This window comes from Danio rerio, chromosome 15, assembly GCF_049306965.1.
Source record: "Danio rerio strain Tuebingen ecotype United States chromosome 15, GRCz12tu, whole genome shotgun sequence".
Taxonomy (NCBI): Eukaryota; Metazoa; Chordata; class Actinopteri; order Cypriniformes; family Danionidae; genus Danio; species Danio rerio.
Genome location: NC_133190.1, coordinates 23,346,276 through 23,370,652, shown reverse-complemented (window position 1 = coordinate 23,370,652; position 24,377 = coordinate 23,346,276). Strand labels below are relative to the sequence as shown.

The following is a 24,377-nucleotide window of genomic DNA, read 5'->3' as shown; positions in this document are numbered from 1 at the left end:
TTATTTAAAAGTTATTTAAATAATTTATGTTATTTTAAATAATAGATAAAAAAAAAATAATAACACTTTTTTTTTTATTTCTCCTTGACCGTCTCTGTATCTTCTTCCTTTTTCAGGTAGTGCTGTGTATAATCTGTATGCAGTGTCCAATCACTCAGGCACGACTATGGGAGGCCACTACACAGCATACTGCTGCAATCCTGAAAATGGGGAATGGTACACGTATAATGACTCCAGGTATTTGCTTTAGTTCCATGCATGTAGCATACATTAGCTTTCAGAGAAGTGATGTGGTTGTTTTTTTCCTGTATCAAATCCTCCTCCTCACTCTTGCTCCTTCACCTTCCTCCTACTCACTCTTCCTTAAAAATGCCTCTAATCTCTCTGTCTCACACAAGCACTTTCTACTATATTGGCTGAGCTAAATAATTCTCAGATATTAGTCATTTCGATACTATGTAAAGGGTGATTCACAATGTTGACCAATGTGGAGGACTACCACATGACAGCACATCATTCTCAGGCATTCCATTACAAAAGTTGGAGTTTCACTTTTCCACAAAGTTTATTACAAGACAGTATTTAAATTGCTCATGCAACATGGTTTAAGGTTTGCAATATTCATTCAGTTTACTGCAGTGTATCCCATACATTTATTTATTTGCGTTGGTCCACTATAAAAACTACAAAACTTACTGCTACAAATAGATTTTCCAAAAGTTTGGACTGTCGAATAAACATGAGCACTGCACGTTTCAAAATCAAAATGCAGCTACAGTGTTTTAATGTAAATGTCTTAAAAAGGAAAAAAAAGATGTTGTCTTCAGAAAAGTTTCTGTATTGTTTTCAGTCTTTCCTTTAATAGCCAAGTACCATTTGAGAGCTGCTTTGATTACAGCCGTTACTGGGTAAAGTCTGGCAGAGAGCCATTTTGCATTTACTATCAGTCAGTCTGTGTTTGCAATATTTATTTTAAATATTCTTTTTTTTCCAGAGGGAAATACTGTCACACATATATTACATTTCCATCCATCTATTTTTATGCAGCATTTTGGATATGCACAGAAAAAAACGGTTGATGGAAACATCAACCAAGATGCGCATCAATTTTGAAATTGCTCATTACAAACATATGCGCATAACTGAGTAGGATTAAAACATTTTATTCGATAAGATAAGCATTAAACTGCAATGGAAACACTATTACCGAACAAATTCCAGTATGGACATTGAAGAAGCCATGTGATTTTGTTATAAGAGATCATGTGATGATAAAAATGTGTGTGAATGGACAAATCAGCAGGCTGAACATATTGTACAACATCTGAAATGTTGTTGTAGTCATTCTAAAACACCTTAACCGTTTCAGTATTAGTGTTATTATATTATTAATGACCTCCAGAATCCAAAGCAACTGTGCTCTGCGTCTCACTTCTTCAAATGCCATCATGCATTTAAAAAGATTCATGCAGCTTCTTCTACCACAGCAAATTTGAATTTTACTGTTAATATTTGGCACCAGTTACTCAGGTAGTGATGATTTTGTTCGCTTTGACTTGTTGGATGGAAACGCTGCTTTATTTTCATGTCTTTTATGCAATATTCCAGTTTTACCCATAAATTTAATTCACATTTTTGGATAGAAACATACAGTAGCTAATGAGTGTAAGTCTGTAGGAAATGCTACTGGTATTTTCACCATTGGTTATTGTTTACTGTAAATGAGCTGCTTCGTATTTGTTTGTTACATTTTTTTTAAGAAAGTTCTAGGGATAAGGATGCAACATTTAGAAAAAAAATTGTTTTATTGCTAATCTAAGAATAAAGTGTGACGTTTATAACCACCAAGTCAAGATTATTTTACAACGTGCAGAGGCTATATACAAATACTGATAAACAATGAAGAGGAAAAAACATGAGTGGCGCCCAATCAAAGAACTAAGAAAAACCAAATAAATTCCTATAGATTGAACCACTTCCTCTAACCTAACAAAAAAAAAAAATGTAGAATTTGCATATTGTCAGTAGATCTCGCATAGCTTCACACTCTCACACAACAAATTTTGAATGTCTGCTTCGGCAGTCAAAATAGTCTAAATATATATATGATGTTATTATATCATTCATGTTGTGTTGTCATTGAGAAGGCAAACTAGCAACTGATTACTAAAGCAAGAGTGGAAACAAACCTTGAGAAAACAGCACCATCTTCTCATTTAGTACTAGGCCTTCTGTCAGGAAATGTTCCATCACTTTGTCACACTATATGACAAACAATTGATTCTTGGATACCAACAGCCATTTCCATTTTGCATTCATCACAACACCCTACATCAAACAATCATACAAAAATGAGGGGATCCCTTTTAATGTGAATTTGCCATAAAAAAACATGCAATGCAATACGATGATTGAGAAACGCACAAGTAAATGTTTCTCAAAATCCTAGCATTTGATTTATTATAACAGGATATATGTCAGCCATGATTTATGGAGCTGCTTAAAATATTGGCTGCAATATTTTATGTTTAAATCAGAGATGCCCAAACTAGGGCCCTTTGATTCTTTGATTTGGCCCACTATCCCATCTGAGAAGAGAGGGAGAATCATGGGGATGGTTTAGAGCAGGGGTCACCAACACCAGGTAGCCCGTGTGGATCACATGAGCTGCCCGCGGGCCTGTTCTGAAAATAGCTTACCATAGTGCCACTTAAGCTGCATCTAATATTTTTTGTAGCTATTCTTTTTAAATTACACTTGCATTGGTGTAAATTTGAAAATAACATTAAGTTATATATAAATAAAACTTAAAAAAAATATTTGATTTTAACTAGCTGGTCTCCACAGCAATGGTTGCGGGTGCAGTACAGGGAGGAGATGATTTGAAAACATGGCAGAAAAAAAAACACATTGTTTTCGCAGTGAATAGGTGGAAGGGTTCTTCTTACTACATTTGGTGACGGCAAAGCAGCACAATGTTAAGAGACATTTCAGAACGTGTCACACAAGCTGACGTTACCATGCTATCTACCCATGGGGCAGCGTATTACACGTGAAAAAAGTCCAGAAGATTTGTGAAAACTGCTGTCTTTTTTCACAAGACCGGTGAAAACCCCCCCCCCAAAAAGCAAACGAAACCTCATTAAGAGCTACACATTTTTTTGATTAGAAAAACAAAGCATTTTCAAACAGGAAAGCAAAACTGTGCTTATAGACTAGAACGGATGTAATCTCCATAGACTGATTTCCCGCGGCCGCCATTTGAAACAGCGAAATCGAGGCTGCGGTGGGAAGAAATCCGGAAGTGTTGCTTTATACTGTTTATCTTATCAGCAAAGAGAAAGTGACACAAATTTATAATTACACCGCTTTTCAAGTGACGGGAAGGTTCGTTCTGAATGAATAGTGAAAATAAAAATTCAATTCAATATACCTTTATTTGTAAAGCCCTTTTACAATGTAGATTGTGTCAAAGCAGCTTCACATAGAAGATCATAGTAAATTGAAACAGTGTAGTTCAGTTTTCAGAGAGTTTAAGTTCAGTTCAGTTTAGCCATGAACTGAAACATAGGAGGACACTTAAGCGAATTAAAGAGATTGTGATGTTGTTTGATGCCTAACATGCTTTTAATTGTTTAAATTAAACTGAACTGACTGATATTAAAGTGATGTTTACACCATTTCTGCATTTTGAAATTGTGGCAACAGCTGGAGGTTTGTAGTTGTAGTCCACAGCATGTTGTTGCAATGTTTACAGTGCTGATCCTATACTTCTGGGTTTCTTCCCACCACAGCCTCGCTTTCTTGTTTTAAAATGGCGGCCGCGTGAAATAAGTGTTTTCTCTCCTTTGTCCATCTCGGGGCAACTGCAATGGTTAGAAGAGTGTCGGCTATGTTAAAAATGCTGTAGATTTAGTGATAATTCAGTAAAATCTGAAAGTTGATTTGTTACACAATCGATCAACTGTTAGTGGCAAATGAAAATATTGTAGAAGTGATCATTTGAAGATGTAAATACTTAGAAATAAAGTGTTGCATGTTGATATTTCTGTTTCCTACCTTGTTAAATCGTTGACAACTATTGTGAGAAATCATTACCATGATCAGTGTCTTTACATGAATGAATATCATTCATTCTTTATAATAAAAATATTATATTATTAAAAGTAAATTAAGCAATGTTTTTATTTGAGAAGTGTGTATCAAACTGGTAGCCCTCCACATTAATAGCTACCCAAAAAGTAGCTCTCAGTTTCAAAAAGGTTGGTGACCCCTGGTTTAGAGATTGTCAATTCAAATGTAATGTAACCCCTTGTTTGTTTCATTGTTAAAAGCTAAGTGAAAATAATTGTTTCAATGAAATAGTGTAAATTATTTAGATTTTGTTTAAATACTGTCACCCAACAATGCAGAGACTTTGGTGAGTAAATCATGTCAAAGGCAGATTCTGCTGTGTATTTAGCATTGAACTCCACTGTGTTGTAAATGTGATTGTTTATGTTCTTTATTGCAATAAGTTATCATTTTGAAAGTTATACTGCATTAGTTAACATGATTTAAAGCAATGTTTTCTATTTATTTTAAAATATTATTAAATAAATTAGGAATTTACCAATGGCAACAAATGTAAAATAGTTTCGCATGTTTACCTTTGTGATATTTGGTTTGTGACCCTTCATACAAAAAAAGTTTGGGCAGCCCTGCTTTAGATACTTAATAAGTGCTATCATCAGGTTCATTCTTAAATCTCAAATTTAAATGATCATCGCTTTCTCTTTCCAGAGTCACGCCAATGTCTGCCAGCCAAGTTCGCAGTAGCGACGCCTATGTGCTGTTCTACGAGCGAGCTGGACTCTGAGGACGAACTGTGGACAGGGATAAAGTGCAGGACTCGAGCCCATGGTTTGAAGACACATTACACACCACACACTGCTTGCTCTGGGCCGTAATGCAGAATGATCATCGCTCTCTGCTGGCCATGAGGGGAAGCGCAAACAAAGCCCTCTCACACTCCAGCATTGTTAAAGAGGTGCCTTTGTGAGCGCGTGTGTGTACATGTGTGTGTGTGTGTGTGAATATATCAGGGCGGCTCGTCATCAGGCAATAACCCGGCTCAGACTCGATCTCTCTATGCACTGCAACCAAACTCTCATCCCGATGCGCCTTCCTCTTGATCAAGAACGCCTCAATTATACATGTATAAAAACAAACTTTGTTCACTTGATTTTTGTTTTGGATTCTCTTCATGATTTAATTTTTTAAGTATTTGTCTTGAGAGTCGAGGCGCCCCCTAGCGGGCAGCTGCAGAGTTACAGAAGTGCACTGTTACAGTACAGCTTGTTCTTTCACCACCATCATCATCATCTTCCCCACCCGTCATCATGTTTTCAGTGTATATGCTTTGTTCTCTTCTCCATGCTCCCTTTCTTCTCAACTTCCTGAGCGAGTCCCGGGAGTTTGTTGTGAAAGTCTGTGGTGGTGAGAGAACGGCGTGTGGCGTGACTTTTATTCAGTGTGGCTGCTACTGATCTCTGAAATGCTGTGAATGGAAATGCAGATAAGAGGAGAGATGACGGTGATGCTGACAGTATATGGATCCTTGATCTCATGCCATTGAACAACATGGAAAGAATGTTTTGCAAAAAAAAGAAAAATCTGTATATTTTTATATATGATGCAATATAGAGAATGTACTATATACAGTGGTGCTGCAAATGACCCATTACTGTTGCCGGTTTATTTAACAGAGGTAAGAGAACATTATGCTTACAGGTCAGGAGATAATGTGATGAGTCACACAGTGGCAGTCAGAGTATAAATATATATATATATATGTATCAATAAATTTTAGAAGAATGAGCTGTTTCAATCCTCTCATGAGATTGTGTTTTGTCTTTGCTTGTCACTTCATACGAGCTGTTAAATGAATTAAAAAGAGTATTTAATTTTTGACATTTGGAAAATGTGGTGTTCATTTCACCTGCTCACCAAAATATGACAAAAACAAATGTTTATAAAGGAGCTAGTTTGCAAGCAATTATCAGGTTGTATTTTTGTTATTTTTAACAACACAAGGAAGGGAATTTAGTGGTATAAATTGAATTAGTGTATTAATTGAATTAGTGGTATAAGTGGAATACTTAGATTTTCTATATATTATTATTATTAATGTTGTTCAGGGTGTTGGCATTAGGGCTGCACGATATTGGAAAAATCTGATATAGTGATATTTTATTTTTCTGGGATAAATATTGCAGTAAGAATATAGTTGAATATATAATCAGTGGATGGTTTGAACAGCTCTATTTGATAGTTTTCTGGCGAGTCCAACAGTATTCTGGTACAGAAATTAAATAAATCGCAAAAATAAAATGCTTTTCTTGTTTTGCTTTGTCTTGTTTCCTGTCCAGATATCTAAAGAATTCTTAGACCAAGTAAAAACATTTTGGTTTTCACCATCAGGAGAGTTTTTTGCTTGTTTTAAGCATGATCTTGTTTTCACTTTGAAATGTAGATATTTGGACTAGAAACAAGACAAAAATTCTAAGTAAGAAATGTTTTTTTTTGTTTGTTTTTTTTGCACAAATCATATAAATTTCATATAAATACAGTGATTAAATACAATTCCATAGCTCCTGGTCAACTATAATTCAGACTGGACATTGCATATCTTTGGGATGTGACTTGCGGATGCGCATATTGCAGTAACAATGCTGAAAGATGTTTTCTACAGCCCTACTCCACATGGCCTTAAAAGCCTTAAATTCACTGAACTTGTAGATCTTAAATCTTTATAAATGAGTCTTAATTTTTCTATGTCCCTGTAAAGCTATGTCATTGGGCCAAAACCCATCCAATCAGCAACAATCTCAATCAACTTTTACTAATTGTTTTATTCATTAATTATATTTACCAATATGCTTTAATTAACTTTCTTCCTGTTATTATACGTAAAAAAAATAGTGTTATTTTACTTTTTTTTTCATTAAAGTACAGAAATAACATCTGTTATTTTATGGTAAATTACTGTAATTTAACGACCGTTATTTTACTTTTTTTTTCCCCGGCACCATAGCTGCCGGTAAGAAAAAAAGTTAAATAACAGTGTGTACTGTATGTATACAACTAGAGTTTGCTTGTTCTGACACATTATTTAAAATATGAGGGTAAGAAATTACTAAACTAGATTTTAATTTAGGGGGGATGGGCAGTTTTCCACTGGCCTAACCAAGCCATTATAAAAAGTCTTAAGCGTTAGCTCTGTAGAAGTCTGACATTTTATTCATAATGGTCTTAAAAAGTCTTAAATAAGACTTACTGCAGAAACCCAGTTATTATTATTTTACACTTTTGTTCAGATTAAGTAGTGTTAGTATTCTGGTGCCATTTACATTTTGACATTTTCCATCATATTTAAGCTTAACTTAAAAAATAATAGTTTCATTTTTATTTGAGGACAATGATGGATGGTAAAAAATCTGTCCATGCAGCACTTGGAAAAAGTGTCACAATTTTATGAAATGTTCTAGTATTCATGTGGTAAATCATGCAGTAAACGTTAGGACACATAACTGCAGTTTTCAGTAATAAAAAAAAGATTTTGTTCTTGAGAAAATAAATATTTTTTAAGTTAGATTATAGCTTATTTAACTTATATAAGATTTATCCCTCTAAATAAAATGGCATTTATTTACTTTGTTGCATTAGAAAAAGTGATTCCCCTATCTGTTTAAACTACACAGCCTTTTACATTCATACAGGGTAAAAAATCCTGGTTGCCTTAAACTTTAAAGCTAAATCAAATTAACTTTGACTCCATTGAACTTCTATTATGTTAAACTGACTTAAAACAGCTTGTGAAACTCATAGAATTAAGTTAGACCATGATTAGATTAACTTGTATGAGCTAAACTGAACTAAAACATGTGCTGTCAGGACTAATTGATGGTATCATTTTTTCATGAAACGTAAATTTTCACGAGTTCATTAAGCAGACCAAAGCAAATACAGCTAGACCAACCAGACTCACCCTCATAATCAACACATGGGCGTCACACACAGTAAATGACTTCCACAGAACTGAGAAGTGAACTTTGAAACTCTGAAAAACAGACTTCATTGTGTGTGTTGGATGGAATTAACTTATTTGAGAAAACAGTTAAGCGGATACATGCGACATAAAGTAAAGAGCGGCTCGCAGGCTGGAGGAATGAAGCATGGCAGTCAGCTCTGTGACAGCATATGGTAAGTCGGAGGACACTTCACTTCATGGCAAACTGCCAATGATATCTTTCACTCAATCTGAGCGTCTTATGACTTTTGACAGGGGTGGGGGTGGTGTTAAATACTAAAGTCTTAAAGGGATAGTTCACCCTTTAATGAAAATCTTACTTACACTCGTGAAGTGGTTATAAACATTTATGAATTTCTTTGTTCTGTTGAACACAAAAGAAGATATTTAGAAGAATGTTGGAAAAAACAAACATTGACAAGCCAACGGCTGCTTTGCCTTTGTGTTCAACAGAAAAGAAAAGAAAGAAACTCAAACAGGTTAAAAAAAAAAAGTGGAGACTGAGAAAATGATAAAAGATATTCATTTCTGTGTGAAGTTTCTGCTTATTGTGAGCATCTAAATGTACTTTACCTCTGATTTGGCTTCTTTGTTTTATGGTAAGTGGATCCAGAAAGTCCTTCTGTGATGGGACTTGTGCTGTTGGGACGAAGGCATTCTGGTAAGAGCTCAGTAGGAGACCTCATCCTAGGCCGCAGTGAGTTTGAGCCTGGCAAGAAGACTGTCCGCTGTGTGAGGAGGTTCGGCTGGGTGGACGGCCTGCGGCTGGCTGTGGTGGACACTCCAGGCTGGAGTCTCTTCGGCTTGGCGGACGGCAGGCAGGTGAAACAGGAGATCCAGCGCAGTGTGATGCTGGCTCCTCCTGGACGCCTGCTGTTCCTGCTGGTCATCCCAGTGGACTCGTTCGGTAAGAGGGACGGACGTGCTGTAGAGAAACATGTGGGGGTTCTCGGGGATGTGGTGTGGTCCCGCACTCTGGTGCTCTTCACCTGGGGAGACGAGTTGAGAGGCAGGAGCATTGAAAAGCACATTCAGAAGAAGGGTGAGCCTCTACAGGGGATCTTGAGGAGGTGTGGACTTAGATACCATGTGGTGAACAATAAATGTCTAGAGGACTACACTCAGGTCACTGAGCTGCTAAACATTTTAAAACAAATGTGTGACAGCACTGGATGAACAGAGAAAGGACTTGTGTAATATACCTCTCTTGGACGTTTCATGGACGTCTTTTTTATGTAGTGTGATCATATTTCGCAGTGCAGGACTCTGCTGAATTACCCATTCCTAAAAAAGCACTTATTTTACTCTTTGAGATATCACTAAAACGTTAAGAAAAATGTACTTACTTAAAATATCCCCTTTGATGTCCATGTTTTTATCTTGCTAAAGTTCTCCTTGGTGCCCTGTATCGACGCTGATGATGCTCCAGTTCCCGCCTTTTTACGAAATGGAAATGTGATTGGATCAAAGTTTTGCGTGTCAAAATATTCGACGTCATGATTGGCTACCGTTCATTAGGCCTTCACGTGTCAGAGCAGAGGCCCGAGACATGGCGTTCAACAACAGGAGAAATTTGAGGTAAGATAAAATATGGAACAAAATGGGGTTTCATTGCGAGTCTGGGCACGAAAAGAGAACTGAATTTGAAATATGGGCTTTCCCGAGAAATAATACATATGATATATGATACAGACTGAGAGTGAGGAATATTATAACGTTGCCACACACATGCCATTATCATCTATGATAGTATCGTCATGTCTTGGCTGAAAGTATATTAACGTGAGTCATATTTGTTTAACTTGTGTAGGTCTTATAAACGTACTGTGTGATTGGTTTATTCAAAAGTAAAAGTGTAGTGTCTTCATATGATGTTACTGTATTTCATTTAAGTATTATTTTTTGTAACTTTTCAGTTAGGAAGAATCATGTATCTCTTACCTATGCAGGAGGGGTGCATTCACGTCTATTCTTATTTTATATCTCATTTCTTTAATAAACACTTTGTTCATCTTGATCCTATTAATAGAAAAACCTACTCCAGCATATTTTAAATGAATGGAAATATATAGCATTGTGGCCTCACTTTATTGTCCCATGCCAAGAGGATGCTGGAGAGGAGCTGTGAAAGGTTAAGTGGTAATATCAGTTCTATCTTTACTTATTTACCCAGATGGCTGCAGGTCTCCTAACATATAATCAGATACCATTACTGAAGCTATGTTTTCCACTACATATTTTAAAGTACTAACATTATTAGAGCATTAACTTTTAACGAAGTAAAAAAAAAAAAAGATTAAAAGCTATATTTTGGTGCCATTAGGATTTTAAAACATGACCAACAGAACACAACAAATTAACAGTTAGAGAGAAAATACCCACAGGAACCATCTCAGTTTACATTAAAAACCAACACAATTCTCATTATAGCCATTACAAATTATATGTTGGAATTATAACTGCGGGAAAGCACGGTGGTGCAGTGGGTAGCACGATCGCTTCACAGCAAGAAGGTTACTGGTTTGAGCCCCAGTCATTTATGTGTGGAGTTTGCATGTTCTCCCTGCGTTCGCATGAGTTTCCTCCGGGCGCTTTGATTTCCCCCACAGTCCAAAGAGATGCAGTACAGATGAACTGAATCAGCTACATTGGCTTTAGTGAATGTGTGTGAATGCAAGAGTGTATGGGTGTTTCCCAGTGTGGGGTTGCATCTGGAAGGGCATCTGCTGAGTAAAACATATTCTAGATGTTGGTTCATTTTGCTGTGGCGAACCCTGATTAATAAAGGGTCTAAGCCGAAAAGAAAATGAATGATTTATAACTGTAAATTTTGTGAACAATAAAGAGATTGCTCAACCAAAACTAAAATATTCTGTCATTTACTCAGCCTTTACTTGTGACAAACCTGTTGAAATATACATTTTTAACACAAAATAAGTTATTGTGAAAAATGTTGGAAACCTGTAACCATTGACTTTCATACTATTTGTTGTTCCTATTATAGAAGTCAACAGTGGCAGGTTTCTAACATTCTTCAGAATATCTTCTTTATTGTTCATCAGAACAAAAAAAATGATGAAGGTTTGAAACCACTCGAGGGTGAGTACATTTATTGAGTAAATTGTCATTAATGGGTGAACTATTCCTTTGATATCCAGTGTGTTAGTGAAGTTAGCTAAGCATGAGCATTTTCACTCTCCCATCTAAATTTTCCATCCAGGATTATGCCCTGCTCTCAAGTAAACAAAGTAAGCCTTTGGTACAAAATAATTCGCCCCTCTTTTGCCCCTGCAAAATCAAATCTAAAACCAGTTTATGTAATTTCATTCATTCATTCAGTCGCTTTTCGGCTTAGTCCCTTTATTAACCTGGGGACACCACAGCTGAATGAGCTGCCAACTCATCCAGCAAATGTATTATGCAGCGGATGCCCTTCAAGCTACAACCCATCACTGGAAAACATCCATACAGACTCATTCACACACATACACTATGGACAATTTAACTTATTTAATTCACCTACAGACTTGTGGGTGAAACCGGAGCAGCTGAAGAAACCCACACGACCATATGGAGAACATGCAAACTCCACACAGAAACACCAACTGACCCAGCCGAGGCGATCGTGCTGCCCACTACGCCAACGCACTTTGCTCTGTTATTATTATGTGCATGTTTAGTTGCGCCACAAACTTTCAACACAGTCTTTATAACAAACCACATAATCCCAGACTCAGATAACAGGATAAAATCAATCTGTTTAATAAACAAAAGCTGTATTTCTACAGTTTCAGACAACACAGATGCCCTTGGTAAAACACACACATGGTTTAAAACATTTAAAACATCCACATTTGAAATCAAGGGAACATGGACCTTCAGGCTGCGTCGGCCATGATCGTGTCAGCTTGTGATAGGCTGGGAAAAAAGTGTTTGTTTATTTTCGGAAAGGTGCTAAACCTAGGGCAGATACATTCTAATGCTCCACGGGTACTAATTTTGTCTAACGGGTGATCTGTACACAGTTCTCCTCAGTCCTACAACTACAGATATGCATGATTTGGGTGTCAGAATGAACCTCAGCCTTCTCCTTCTGTACAGTAAAGGCGTTGTAGGCTCACGTTATAAAGATTAAAAAACAGAGGCAGAGTGAAGGAAAGAGGGAGCGAGGTGTTCAGATCATGTACACTTCTCAAATGTCATGCTTTCGGTACTTGGGGATCCTGAAACCGGACTGCACCTGGGAAGTGCGGTTGCACAAACACTGCACGTGGATAAAGGGAGGAAAGCAGAGCCTGGCAGTGGGCTGCGCTTGATCCTGTTTACCTCACAAAGTCATTATATATCCTCAAACACGGGTGTTTGTCGAGAGCTGCCATGCAAAGTCAGAATTGTCTGTAAGAAGTTTGTGTGGACGTTGTCGCCATCTACAAAAAAAGAAGGATATTTTGTGCTCTTTAATTTGAGGGACGGTGCAGCGTCCGCCTTCTTCAATCACACGCATCGCTCGCTCGCTCGCATTCACTCCAAAATAAAAAACACACATGCAGAATGTACAGTATTTACAGCTGCGGTTAAAAAAAGCTACAGTATTAATATCTACATAAAAAAACAACGTATCAGTACAGATGAATCAAAAAGTAAGTAACTACTCAAGTATTTTTGACCATTATGGATGATTTCACCATGAGGCTTTTATGTGACGCCAGTGTGCTCACGGCCTTCTGGATATACTCTGAGGGTTTTATTTCGATATGGAAAAAAGCAGAGCAAACGCTGGGACGAGCGTCTCTTTTCCACGTCTGCCTCAATAAAGTGCATTTGCTTCAAAGCTGATTTTGTAAATACTACAGATTCCTCCTAACCGCGTGACTGCGTATTTGTGTGGTACCGGTAATTACAGTCCAACATTCAAATCCACGTCAAGTCGTCTATCAACACTTTATCATCAATAACACTAGCATATATACATGTTTAAAACCAATAAATAATCAGAGCAAGTAGAGTGCAGTAGAAAACAACAGGATGAATTGATTTGCATTGATGTTCATTGTTGGGCTTCTTAAGTTTCCCAGTTCAAAAATCCCTTCGGCTTGTGTTCTTAAAAGTTGTAAAAAGAGAAGATGGATCCAAATGGTTGTCATCTTTGGTAGTGAACTTGTGCACGTCCTTCTCAATGTCATCAGCAAAAAAACTAAAATGTTAATACTTGGTCTGTTGCTTGTGATGGAAGGAATCAAAAGGAACTGAAAGTGCTTCGACTGCTACGAAAAGAAAACAAGGGATTGGTTTATTCTTCTCTGTGGTCGGAGAAGATGATGGTCCCTGGAGTGAGAGCTTGTTTTAGAGAGTTTGCGCTCTTTATTCGTACAGGGTGACGGTGCAGTAACACAAAGCTGAGATCCTCCGGTCCACACTGGCCTTGTCTGTAGAAAACAAAACCACAGAATTAAATCACACACAAACCTAAATTATTTATTCTACAGACGTTATAATCATTCCAGAAGTGTTAATTATGTTCTATTTAATATGTATTAACATGTTAAATTAGCTTTTTATATAAATTTGATAGTTTTTAATATTATATTTGTTACATGTTTTAGTCATATTTGTTAGGTTGTGCTGAATACTTTTAGATTCCCATTGATGTACATTTCTGCTGTGTGATTGACTATTAGATCAATATAGAGTAAAAAGTACAGAGCTTATCATTGTTATTGACATAAATTTGATCTCGATTTGATAAAATATTGTTTATCAGCTCCGTCCTACCTTTAAATCAGTATTACATTTTTTGTCATTATATTAAATTTGATTTAAGAAGAGTCCTAATTGCCTAAAGTAAGTGTTTTGAAAGTGAATATATAATGAAATGTAAATGATTAATTTTACTAAATTCACTCACATTTAATAACGTTCTCAATATCAGCTGGGTCCTGGAGGATCTTGGTCAGGCCTTCCAGCAGCATGGAGGCTTTGTTGTAGCGATAAGCGATGTCCTCAGTCTGCTGAAACATCTCATCCAGAGCGGCCGACTGCACCTGAAATACACACCGATGTTAACCACTCAGACAAGCACACAAGCTCAGAGTAAATATGTCCTGGTGGTCTTCACTCACCATCTCCACAGCGTGGTTATAAATGAGCTTTTCTGCTGTCACACTGTTGATCTCGTCCACAAAGCGCTGCTTGTCAGAGAAGAAGTGGTTGAGTTTGTCTGTGAGGCGACGGCACAGGGAAATACAGCTCTTGTAGCGCTCGTTCAGACTCTTCACCACTGACATTCACAGAGAAAACATGCATGTTATTATGTAGAAAACTTAAAGCCATAAAGGGATCATTTTTGCTTTCATAAAATGCTTTCAAAATACACATACTTTATAATATCAGCTTATCTTTTAAATATAAATATCACACACCGCTACTTATCATGGAATATTATGTCTCTTTTACGCCCCATTCACACGGGGCATCAGCGTCAACGCTTCTCATTCACTTTAAATGGGTAACGTCAGGCATTGCCGAACTGCATTGTGGATCCGTCGGCGCCCTTCAGAGGCGTTGCTCGCTGCAGAAGTTGGGACTAGCTAAACTTTTCAAGAGCCGACGGAAGCATCAGCCAATCGAATTGCTGTATGCATATACACCAGCTAGACAGTGGCCTATTGCTGACTGAATTTCATTGGCTGACGCTGCTATGACAATCGCTTCAGCCCCAACTTCAGACACGCCTTCAGGTAAGCGTTGACGCTGAAGCCCCGTGTGAATGGGGCGATAGAGCCCAGTCTTCGAGAGCTAAAGTCATCAGTAGCAATTATTAATACTTAATGTATCTTAATGTAATTATGTAATAATTACATTTACATAACTAAATGTTTTTAAGGGGTTAACACTTTAACACCATTTATTTTCATTACTATTATACTATCATAAACTATTTTTATGTAATTTATATCTAATGCATTAGGAGTTTTCCAAGCAGTAATGTGGTAAAAATGAATGTTGGTTATTACTTTTCCCTCTAGAAAAGGAAATAAACAGGGCAGATTTGCACTTTTCTTGTCTTGCAGGTCAGATGTATATCTGCTCACCCTGTTTGACGGCAGTAGACGGGTTGAGTTTGGCAGATTTGATCTGGGCTTTGGCGAGGTGCAGCGAGGAGGCCAGAAGCTGAGCTGCTTTCATATACAACACCAGCTGCTCCACCTGCCTGTGGGACACATCAGGAGCACCAAAGCGTTACACACACAGGATTCAGCCTCATTGCTTAAAATGTGCGAGTGTAGTGTGTATGCTACTCTTCTTACCCCCACTCTCTACTGAGCTGACTGATCTGGTCCACCACCACACTGTCCTGAGGAGGATAGAGAGAAGCAGCCGATGCACCCAGATCAGGCCCTCCGGCCCGCAGAGCGGCGATCTCCAGCACACAGTCCGTGAAAGACAGCATCATCCGCAGGTACATCAGTGTGTCTGTGTGCTCACGCTGACAAACAACACACACACACTTGTTTGTTAGTGTTTCACAAGAATGGCTTTATGTAGACTATTGTGTTTGTGCTACAGGATGAAGTCATGTGCTACATGTGCTATTTACCATATTTAAACAGTTCACCAGTGTCTATGCTCATATTATATTATGCCATTATTATGCTATTATCCACTTGTTAAGTCGTGACGTATGTAATAGTGTTTCCGGGTCTAAGCCGCCACTCTTTTGAATTGAGAAAATATTCATCTATGACCCCTTTTTAGTCATATCACACATTAAAGTGAATTTTATATAAAATAATGGTGTACATAACGGTCTCTGGACTTGCTGCATCACAAACACTAATATTTTTTCGGGGTTTTTACCTTTACCTGTATAGGACAGTAGAGATTATTGACAGGAAAGCATGGGGAGCAGAGAGAGGGGAAGGATCGGCATAGGACCGCGAGGCGGGAATCGAACTCGCGTGTTGTGCATGTGTCGACGCACTAACCACTACACCACCGGCGCCGACAAACACCAATATTTTAACAATTTATAAAAAACATAATGACTTTCTAGCCATCTGATAATAGGCATGGAAATATATATTGTGATTGTGATTTTTTAAAAAAGTATTACAGCGCTTTGTAAATGTTTATTATTGCCAGTTGATGAGTCTCCCCTTACAGTTAGATACAGCACTTGGACCCAGAAGCTGCTTCGCGTGACGTCACACTTAACAAGCGGATAGCATTATTTAATGTTTTATTTGCATACATACTATTTACATACATGCATGCATTTATTTACATACTGTATTTTCTTTCCCATTTAAAATCTAGTATTTTATTAACCCTCTAAAATGTTTAATGATATTTAAAAATAATTGACAATGATTATGGGCTAAATTTATATTTAATTGTTTTTATGCCTTTGTTGTCCTTTGATTTATCAATATTGGTTTTATTACGATGCATATTTAGTTAGAATTGTAGTAATTTTGCAATGTGCTTCTTACATTTTTTCTTTTTCTTTTTTTTTAAATATATCTACTTTAATATAACATTTTTCATTCTATTTTATTTTGTATTTGGACTGTATTTTTATTTTGGATTTCACTTGTTTCTCCTGCAGCAGCAGCCAGCTCTCTCACCTCCATCAGCGTCTCCTCTGGCAGTTCTGGAGCTTCAAAGGTAATGAAGCCATCCAAGCTGGGTGGAGAGGTGCCGTATGGGACGTAACGGAGGCTGCTGGGACCTGCTTCTGCTCCGGGTGGAGAGCTGCCGATGGTCATGCCTGGAGGAGAGCCCATGTACACCTTACCACTGGTGGAGCAGAGCGAACCGGCAGAGCTGTTGGAGCCCACTGTAAACACACACAGGTACAGTCAAATCACACACATGCTCCTGACGTATTACATCTGTTACAAAATCTTATTTACTCAAGGCCAAAGCTTGCTTTGCCAAATGCCAGTTCTGCTTTAGCACACTTTCTCAGAAAATTCGATGTGCATGTTGTGGCAATTTTGTTTTCAACAGCTATTTGTAAAGTGAAGGTGTCTTGAATTAGCTCTTGATCAGCAGGAAAAACTGCCACAAAGACAATATACCTATCTTCCTTTAAACTTTACTTTGCTGTCAAATGATTTATTGCTTGCAAAATAAAAGTTGGTGTTTTTGTATATACAATATGTATGTACAATATGTGCACATTCTTATGTATATCAATATATATCAATATATCAATATAGAATACACAAATATACAAAACAAAAATATTTACATGTTTTTATTTTTAGATATATGTAATATATATTAGATATAATGTCTAATCCTTATTTTAGATTTATTAATACACTTGTGTGTGAAATACTTTTTTTTCTTTTTTTTTAACCAAAATGGAATGTCTAAATAACCGGTTTAAAATTTTTTGCATGTTTTACATAAAAAACAAAAAAGTTCCCATTACAGCATTTTTGACATATAATATCAAAGTATACTGACATACCTTTGATATTTTCATACATGATGAATGTCAGTTTCTGCTACATGATAAAAATAAATTGCAGCTTCACAATAAATTGCGACTAGTGCGTTCACAATTCTGACATTTTATTTACAATCAAGAAAAAAAGTTCAGAATTGTAAAAATACAGTACAAAAAAGAATAGCTAGAACATTTGTCAGACTTCTCAATATTCTAACTTAAATAAATATAATTACTTAAATAAAAATAAATTTTTTACTTTTTTTTAATGTTTTACTTCTTGCTATAGTTTTTTTTTTTAGGGATGGGTATCGTGCAAAGAAAAAGATCCCATGCAACACCATCATGCTACTTTTTCGGGCACGCTGCATAGCTTTCAGTTTGAATAAAAGCAGATTTAAAAAATCTGGAAAATAGCAGAATTTTGCGATAGAAACGGGACCATAAAAAAAAAAACATTCTACTTCATACATTTTTTCAACTCTAATACAAAAGCTAAAAGTGTAAATCTGTCTCTCCTGTGTGCTCGTCCTGCTGTTTATGAATGAGGCGGAGGGAATGCACTGTTTAGCTTTATCTCAAGGTATGAACAAAAACTAGCTCCAAACAGCTCAGCGACACACTTAAAAATTGTTAGACTAAAATGCACAACACTGCACAATGAATTTACGCAGTGCTTTCTTTTAATTCGATGTTTGGGAGCCAACCGCACATGCTTGGGCGCGACACTCTGCTTGTAACATGTTAAGTTTATTGTAATGATCACACATAGCTTTGCCTTCATTTTCACCATATGTAACCTTTTGAGCACATGTTGTGGTCTGTCTAATGTTTAGATTACAGCTAATTCAAGGTGCTTGCAGCAAGGTGCAGAGTGGAAGTTCCTGGCAGATTAAGTGAAAAAATAAAAATGTGCGCACATACAGGAATCGATAAGAGGAATCAAAATTTAAATATTATATTATTTATATTCTCAATTGAAGTATTTGATTCCAGAATATCAACCCTAGTTTTTCCATGCTATTTTATTTCTGTCCTGTTTGTCAACTGGCAATCAAATATATTAAAACAATATGATAAAAATAAAGTTTACAACATCAAGCAGCTCAAGATTTTGTTTTTCAGATAAAAATGTATGGGCAAAATGCTGCTCTTATGTGAAAAATACCCTGCATAGGTCCTATAAACTTAGCTTTTTAGTGACTGAAAATCAAGGAAATGTCAAGGAATTTGACATCTGGCCTAGAGTGGAAACCCTAACATACATGCAAATAGTATACATTACTTCTTTAATTTTCTTTTATAATTAGCATCATCAAAATAGATATTATCAGTGCTGTATGATCTGAAGGCCTCACCTGAGGTGGCGCGCGGGCGAGAGGCCAGATGGCTGCAGGTTGGAGGGGTGCTGCTGCTGGGGGGTGAACCCACCGTGAACACGACGGTGCGAGGACTCCCTCCTCCTGCTGCCAAAGCACACATCCCGGCCGGGGCTAAAGAGTGATAAACACACACGGGGTCAAAAACACATACAAGCACCAACAGACACTTCATGCAGAGGCTTTCAGAAGGAACTTGATGATGTCAATTTAATAAAATGATATTGCTATGAAAAGTTGGTCTACCTGTGTCCATGGGTCTCTCTGTGTTGAGGCTGTCTGTGCTGCCCTGGTACGGCTGTCCTCCTAGAGTGATCCGTACCGGAGGCTCAGACAGTCTGCCAGCGCTTACAGACCTGATTAATAAATAGGTTCGGCTTGTTATTTAATTAATATACAATTTATAAAAGTGGCTCAATAACAAATTTACTGTATATCTTGAAATTGACAGATTCACATGTAAATCTGGGAAAAATATGTCAATGATAAAAACTGTAAAGCATTTTCATATTTTAAAACTATTTTCTTAAAATATATTTTAAAATAGAATTTATTTCTTTGTGGCAAAGTAGGATTGTATTATTAATACTCCAGTCTTCAGTTTCACATGATCCTTCAGAAAAATGATAATACATGCAAATGACAGATCATAAGATCAAATTTAGACAAGAAAGAAAATATTACTTATATATTGCTTACTATATTTTAAAGCTTATATTATGAAATTTGACAAAGGTTTGCACACCTGCCAAAGGAAGTCTTGCTAGCCTCAGGTGCGGGCTGTCTGCTGCTGGGATACGCTGTACAGTGATGAGCACAAAGTTCACGTCCATCCATCAGAGTCTTGTTGGGGATGGGGCTGTCGGCCAGGGCCATGAGGTTGCAAGAGGCTTGAGTTTTAGGGATTTTGAATGGAGCTGTTACCTATATCAGTTAAAAAAACAACATTATTAGAGTCAAAAATATTCCTGCACAAAGACACATTTTGAGATTTGGAGTTATTCGTGGTCTGCTGAAACTAATTTGTTCATTCGGATTAGCTGTGGATGAACTGCCAGACGAATAATACCTTCTCATTGTATCTTGTTTTGCTAAAACTGTTAGTTACTCCCATAAAACTGACCTTAGTTGGAGAGCCAATGATAGTGGGGAGCGGTGATTTTGTCAGCCAATCAGAGGTGCGAGGAGAGGAACCGAGGTGTTTGGTTGGGGAGGTGCCGAGGTTTGCGGGCCGGCCGAGCTGAGGAGAGTGGTTGCTGGGATAGGCGGAGGAGGTGGGGTGCACTGGGTCAGACAGCTGCTTGTGGAGCTTCTGCTTGCTCTGGTAGATGTCCGTCAGTGTCGGCGCACTCTGAAGACGAGCGCCCAGTAACTGAGAGGATGGCACTGGGGAACCTACAACACGCATAAATAGTCTGATTTAACTGTAAATCACTTAAATTTGCTATGAAACAGAAGCAGATATTGTGATGTTCTTTTGAGTTTAACAAAGCATTTCAAAGTATTGGATAGTGTCTTGGCCCTGTTTATAATTTGCTGATTTTTTTGTCGTTTGTTTGTTTAAACTTCTTATTCTTAAGGAATTGGTCAAAACGGAAGGAATGAGCCTATGAAAACCCTGAATCAGGAGAAACTCTAGAAAAATGCTGTAGAATTTATTTAGAAATTCTTGTAAAACTTACTGCAGTAATCTGTTTATTTACAACTCAAAAAAGTATCATTCTAATTCATTAAGCCCCTCTGTCATTCAAAAAAAAAAAATCTTTATAGCAAAATAAAAACAAACTCAGTATCAGCCCAAACGGTGATTTTATGTTGACTCCCAACAGCAGACTGTTGCTATGGCACACAAGACTGCACATGATTTAACCACTAGATGGCACTGCAGTATATAATTATGCACCATAAAACTTCAGTGAACTCAAAAGTATTAAAGCAGGTCACTGAGTTTGTCTGCCATTTAGTCACAACCATCGGGTTCACATGTTTTTCACTATTTAATGTTACGACAACCTGCATTGTTCCAGGTCGCTTGTCAAGGTGTCAGCCATAACAAGCACATGGAGACCAAATAACACAGCCACCCGGAGGAAGCTACTGTGGCTGGAGCTTTTTGGGTTAGTTAGTGGTACCAGTCTGAAGAGGAAACAGTAGTGCTGTGGGTAATGAACTCACCGCCTGAAGAGCTGCGACTGCGCGGTTCATGGCTCTGAGGGTGACCACAGCAACAGTGGCCGAGCTGCTCAGGAATCGTGCCCACTGGGGGACACAAACACAGACAGATGCTCATAAAATGGGCATGTTGAGACACGTCAGCTTTTAGAATATATATTTTTCCTAGTACACTTATTGCAAGAATGACAGTGGGGACTCTTACCCAGTGGAGAGGGGGAGTAGGGCCGAGAGCTGCCAGTAGAGAGACGTCGCCCCACTGTTTGGACAGTATCTGCAGGGCTTGGGGAAGCAGACACCATTTTAGGGAAGCCCATGGGGCTTGTGTTGGAGCGACGCACTGTGCCTGACCTGTGACCATAAAAACAGACAAAAATTATACTATAGTGGTATTCAGACAAGCTTACAAATGCATTTCAAAGCACAAAATCAAAGTGTAAACTGTTCTTAAGCAACCACTGCACAATGATTTTTGACTAACTGATCTAAGGGAGTTTTGTGTGCACATGTAAGGCCAGTTCTCTTTAATTTCATATAGGTGTCCAAAAAGAGGTGTGATTCATCACATTATCTGTTCATATGAGCAAATAATATTTGGCAAACACAGTGTCACTGTATTTTTTAATCTTCCTCAATACTCAAAAATGATCACAGTGTCTAAAAAAAATCAAGAAAATATTTGAATAACCGACCCCCAAATTTTGAAAGGTTAGCCAAAAGAGAGATACTTAAGATTCCCATGCAATCCATAAACAAGCTAGATGACATCCCCATAAACAGCCCACATATACAGATAGTCACCTAGCACACAATTAATATTCATTAATTTGGTCTAAAGCAGAGCCAGTGGGGTTTTAACTAGTATGAAGTCTGAGCTGACTAACAGGCTCAGATAATGGGAATCAGCCTGGCCCTGGGCACAAGGACAGCACTGCCGCCATGGTAAGCTTAATCACTTTTGGAGACACAGGGCAGGTCACAGTGAAGTAGGCCGAGCAGCTGTTAAAGTCTGGCATGACTAATTGGAGATGGAGCAAACGTCATTATCTCAAGACTCTGCCAAACCTCAGCCTAAACACCCAAACACACCGGTTCACAAAGACACATTGCAGGGTTTTTATGTTCTAAACATTTGTATATATTAAATTCAGAAGCAAAATAATATAATAATACTATTTATAATTTACATAGTATCATTTATAAATCTATTCTTACTTTAAAACATTATCAGAATTGATTGCCTTCACAATTAAAAGCAAAAAGTGTCCTCCAATAGGACAGGTGTGTGAGATATTTTTGATGTCACGTTTATTAATAAATGAACAAATCAAAATGTCAGCACAAAGACGAGAAGATCCCACACCAGAACAACAGGGTAGGAAAATATGTTTTGTTTATGTTATGTTTGGGAAATAATGAGAGACAATTAATGAGTCAGACAAATCATGTCTCAGATCTTGGCAAGATCAAAACTTGCACATTCAGCAGGCAGTTTAGCAAAAGTTACATGTTCCCATTGTTGGGTGTCTTACCTGGGAGAGCCATAAAGTGTTGTGGTTGGGCTGCTGGAGAGGTTCTGTTTGATCCGCTGGTAGTTTCGCACCTGTGAGGGCACAGGAATTGGCGTGGTCTCGCTCCGTGGTGACACCATTGGCGTCTGTCCAGTAGATGGCTGCGGTGACCTGAGAAACCCAGAAAACAAGGTGGCAATCCAGTCAGGCTGCTTTTCCAACCCCATTTCTGAGACAAAAACCTTAAAATAAAAAACCTCAAGCTTAAAGAATCATTCAACATGTGATCTTTAAAAGTAAAGAACGTGAAGCTTCTGTGTTTCTGCTGAAAGGGCATGTCTGAAACAAATGGGCGGAGCTTTGGGGTAAACACAACCCTCTGACCAATCAGAAAGGAGCAGGGAGGAGTCTTGGGCGGAGTTTTTAGACAGTGGCACGTGCTGAGTCCTCCTACTTCCACCAGTCACAGACAAAGAAAACAAAACAGCATGTTCTTATTCTACCAGGAACACAATGTTTTTTTAGCGATGTCATGGCTGGGTCATGTATGGGAGGGTGCAAGTAAACCATGCAAATGTCCGATAAGAAGGAAGGGGAGCTAAAAAGGGGAAAATGAAGCTGCACATTAAGGTCTGAGCTTCAGACTGCTGGATTATGTAATGAGAGAGGGAGGAGAGTGGTCCACACGTGAGCCCTTAACCGACTGCACACAAACACACTTTCTTTGTTTGACCCACAGGCAGTTCAGCATGACACTAAACCAACAGCACACAACGGACGAGAGTGTGAATGTATAATGAATACAGAAAAATCTATGCTTTAACTTAGTATGAAATTGATAAAAGTGCCAGTAAAACCATTATTCATGTTACAAAAGATTATTAGTTTAAGTAAAGGCTGTTTTTATTCTACAGTCATCAAATAATCTAGAAAAAGCATAACTGTTATTTTCAACATTGATATTAATAATTGTTTGTTTTAAGCACTATATCAGCTCATGATTTCTGAAGGACTGTGCAACAATAAACACTTGGGTAATGGCAGAGCTTTTACTCAAGTAAATTTAAAAGTTATTTCACAAAATTTACTCAATATATTAGTAAATATCTATAAATCAAAAAATTTTAAGCAAAACAAATCTTTAAAAATATGAAAAATGTAATAATACTGCTCATTTGAATCCTTAGCAGATTATATGAATGAATGTCACATGTTGTTCATAATGTGTGGTTATTAAATACAATTGTAGCATTTTAAAGTAAGTGTTTGATTAATTTCTATTTCGATTATTAATTTTTACTAAGACCAAATATTTGCCTCCTCTTAGTTATCATATTAAAGAACTATTGAATCGTTATATCCATGATTGTTTTATATTTTTAAAGCAAAACAGTTTTAGATTTTAAAAACCAATAAAAGAAAAAGTCAAAATTATTTAAAAAAAATATATAAATGTACTAAACCATTCTGTCAACATTACACTTAATATTAAAATAAATATTTTACAACCCAGCAAGTTAGATTAGATGTTTTGAACAAAATTAGACTTCCCTCTTTGTTTTTAGCACTTAAAATAAGCAAGATTTAGGGTTTCAATTAATCAATAACTGTTCTGCTTATGCTAAAAAGACAAAAAGTGAATCTTAAATGATTGTCAATCATATTTCCTCAAATTTATTTATTCATTTTCTTCTTCGGCTCAGTACCTTTATTAAACTGGGGTTGCCACAGCAGAATGAACCGCCAACTTATCCAGCATATGTTTTAAGCAGCGGATGCCCTTC

The 24,377-nt window shown here is 37.3% G+C and overlaps 2 protein-coding genes and 1 long non-coding RNA gene across 13 annotated transcripts in view; 2 read left to right on the top strand and 1 right to left on the bottom strand.

The window, feature by feature from the left end:
• usp2a (ubiquitin specific peptidase 2a) overlaps nucleotides 1-5,963 on the top strand; it is a 38,939-nt gene extending 32,976 nt beyond the window's left edge. For 9 of the 10 annotated variants that reach the window (XM_068213538.2, XM_005157514.6, XM_073923010.1 and 6 more), the window contains 2 exons: nucleotides 117-237; nucleotides 4,783-5,952. In XM_068213538.2, the coding sequence (XP_068069639.1) occupies nucleotides 117-237; nucleotides 4,783-4,858 (197 nt within the window). In that variant the 3' untranslated portion in view covers nucleotides 4,859-5,952. 10 annotated transcript variants of the gene reach the window in all.
• Nucleotides 5,964-9,604: 3,641 nt separating this feature from the next.
• LOC141377828 (uncharacterized) lies at nucleotides 9,605-15,250 on the top strand. Its single transcript, XR_012390819.1, has 2 exons — nucleotides 9,605-9,649; nucleotides 15,142-15,250. It is a non-coding gene; the product is annotated as an uncharacterized lncRNA (long non-coding RNA).
• ulk2 (unc-51 like autophagy activating kinase 2) overlaps nucleotides 11,810-24,377 on the bottom strand; it is a 47,924-nt gene continuing 35,356 nt past the window's right edge. For both annotated transcript variants that reach the window (XM_002664615.7, XM_073923652.1), the window contains 13 exons: nucleotides 22,615-22,764; nucleotides 21,288-21,433; nucleotides 21,086-21,169; nucleotides 20,034-20,305; nucleotides 19,656-19,834; nucleotides 19,157-19,266; nucleotides 18,890-19,024; nucleotides 16,699-16,910; nucleotides 15,379-15,557; nucleotides 15,163-15,281; nucleotides 14,191-14,348; nucleotides 13,977-14,112; nucleotides 11,810-13,497 (listed from right to left, as the gene is read on the bottom strand). In XM_002664615.7, coding sequence (XP_002664661.4) covers nucleotides 13,433-13,497; nucleotides 13,977-14,112; nucleotides 14,191-14,348; nucleotides 15,163-15,281; nucleotides 15,379-15,557; nucleotides 16,699-16,910; nucleotides 18,890-19,024; nucleotides 19,157-19,266; nucleotides 19,656-19,834; nucleotides 20,034-20,305; nucleotides 21,086-21,169; nucleotides 21,288-21,433; nucleotides 22,615-22,764 — 1,945 coding nt within the window. In that variant the 3' untranslated portion in view covers nucleotides 11,810-13,432. The remainder of the gene's footprint in view (nucleotides 13,498-13,976; nucleotides 14,113-14,190; nucleotides 14,349-15,162; nucleotides 15,282-15,378; nucleotides 15,558-16,698; nucleotides 16,911-18,889; nucleotides 19,025-19,156; nucleotides 19,267-19,655; nucleotides 19,835-20,033; nucleotides 20,306-21,085; nucleotides 21,170-21,287; nucleotides 21,434-22,614; nucleotides 22,765-24,377) is intronic.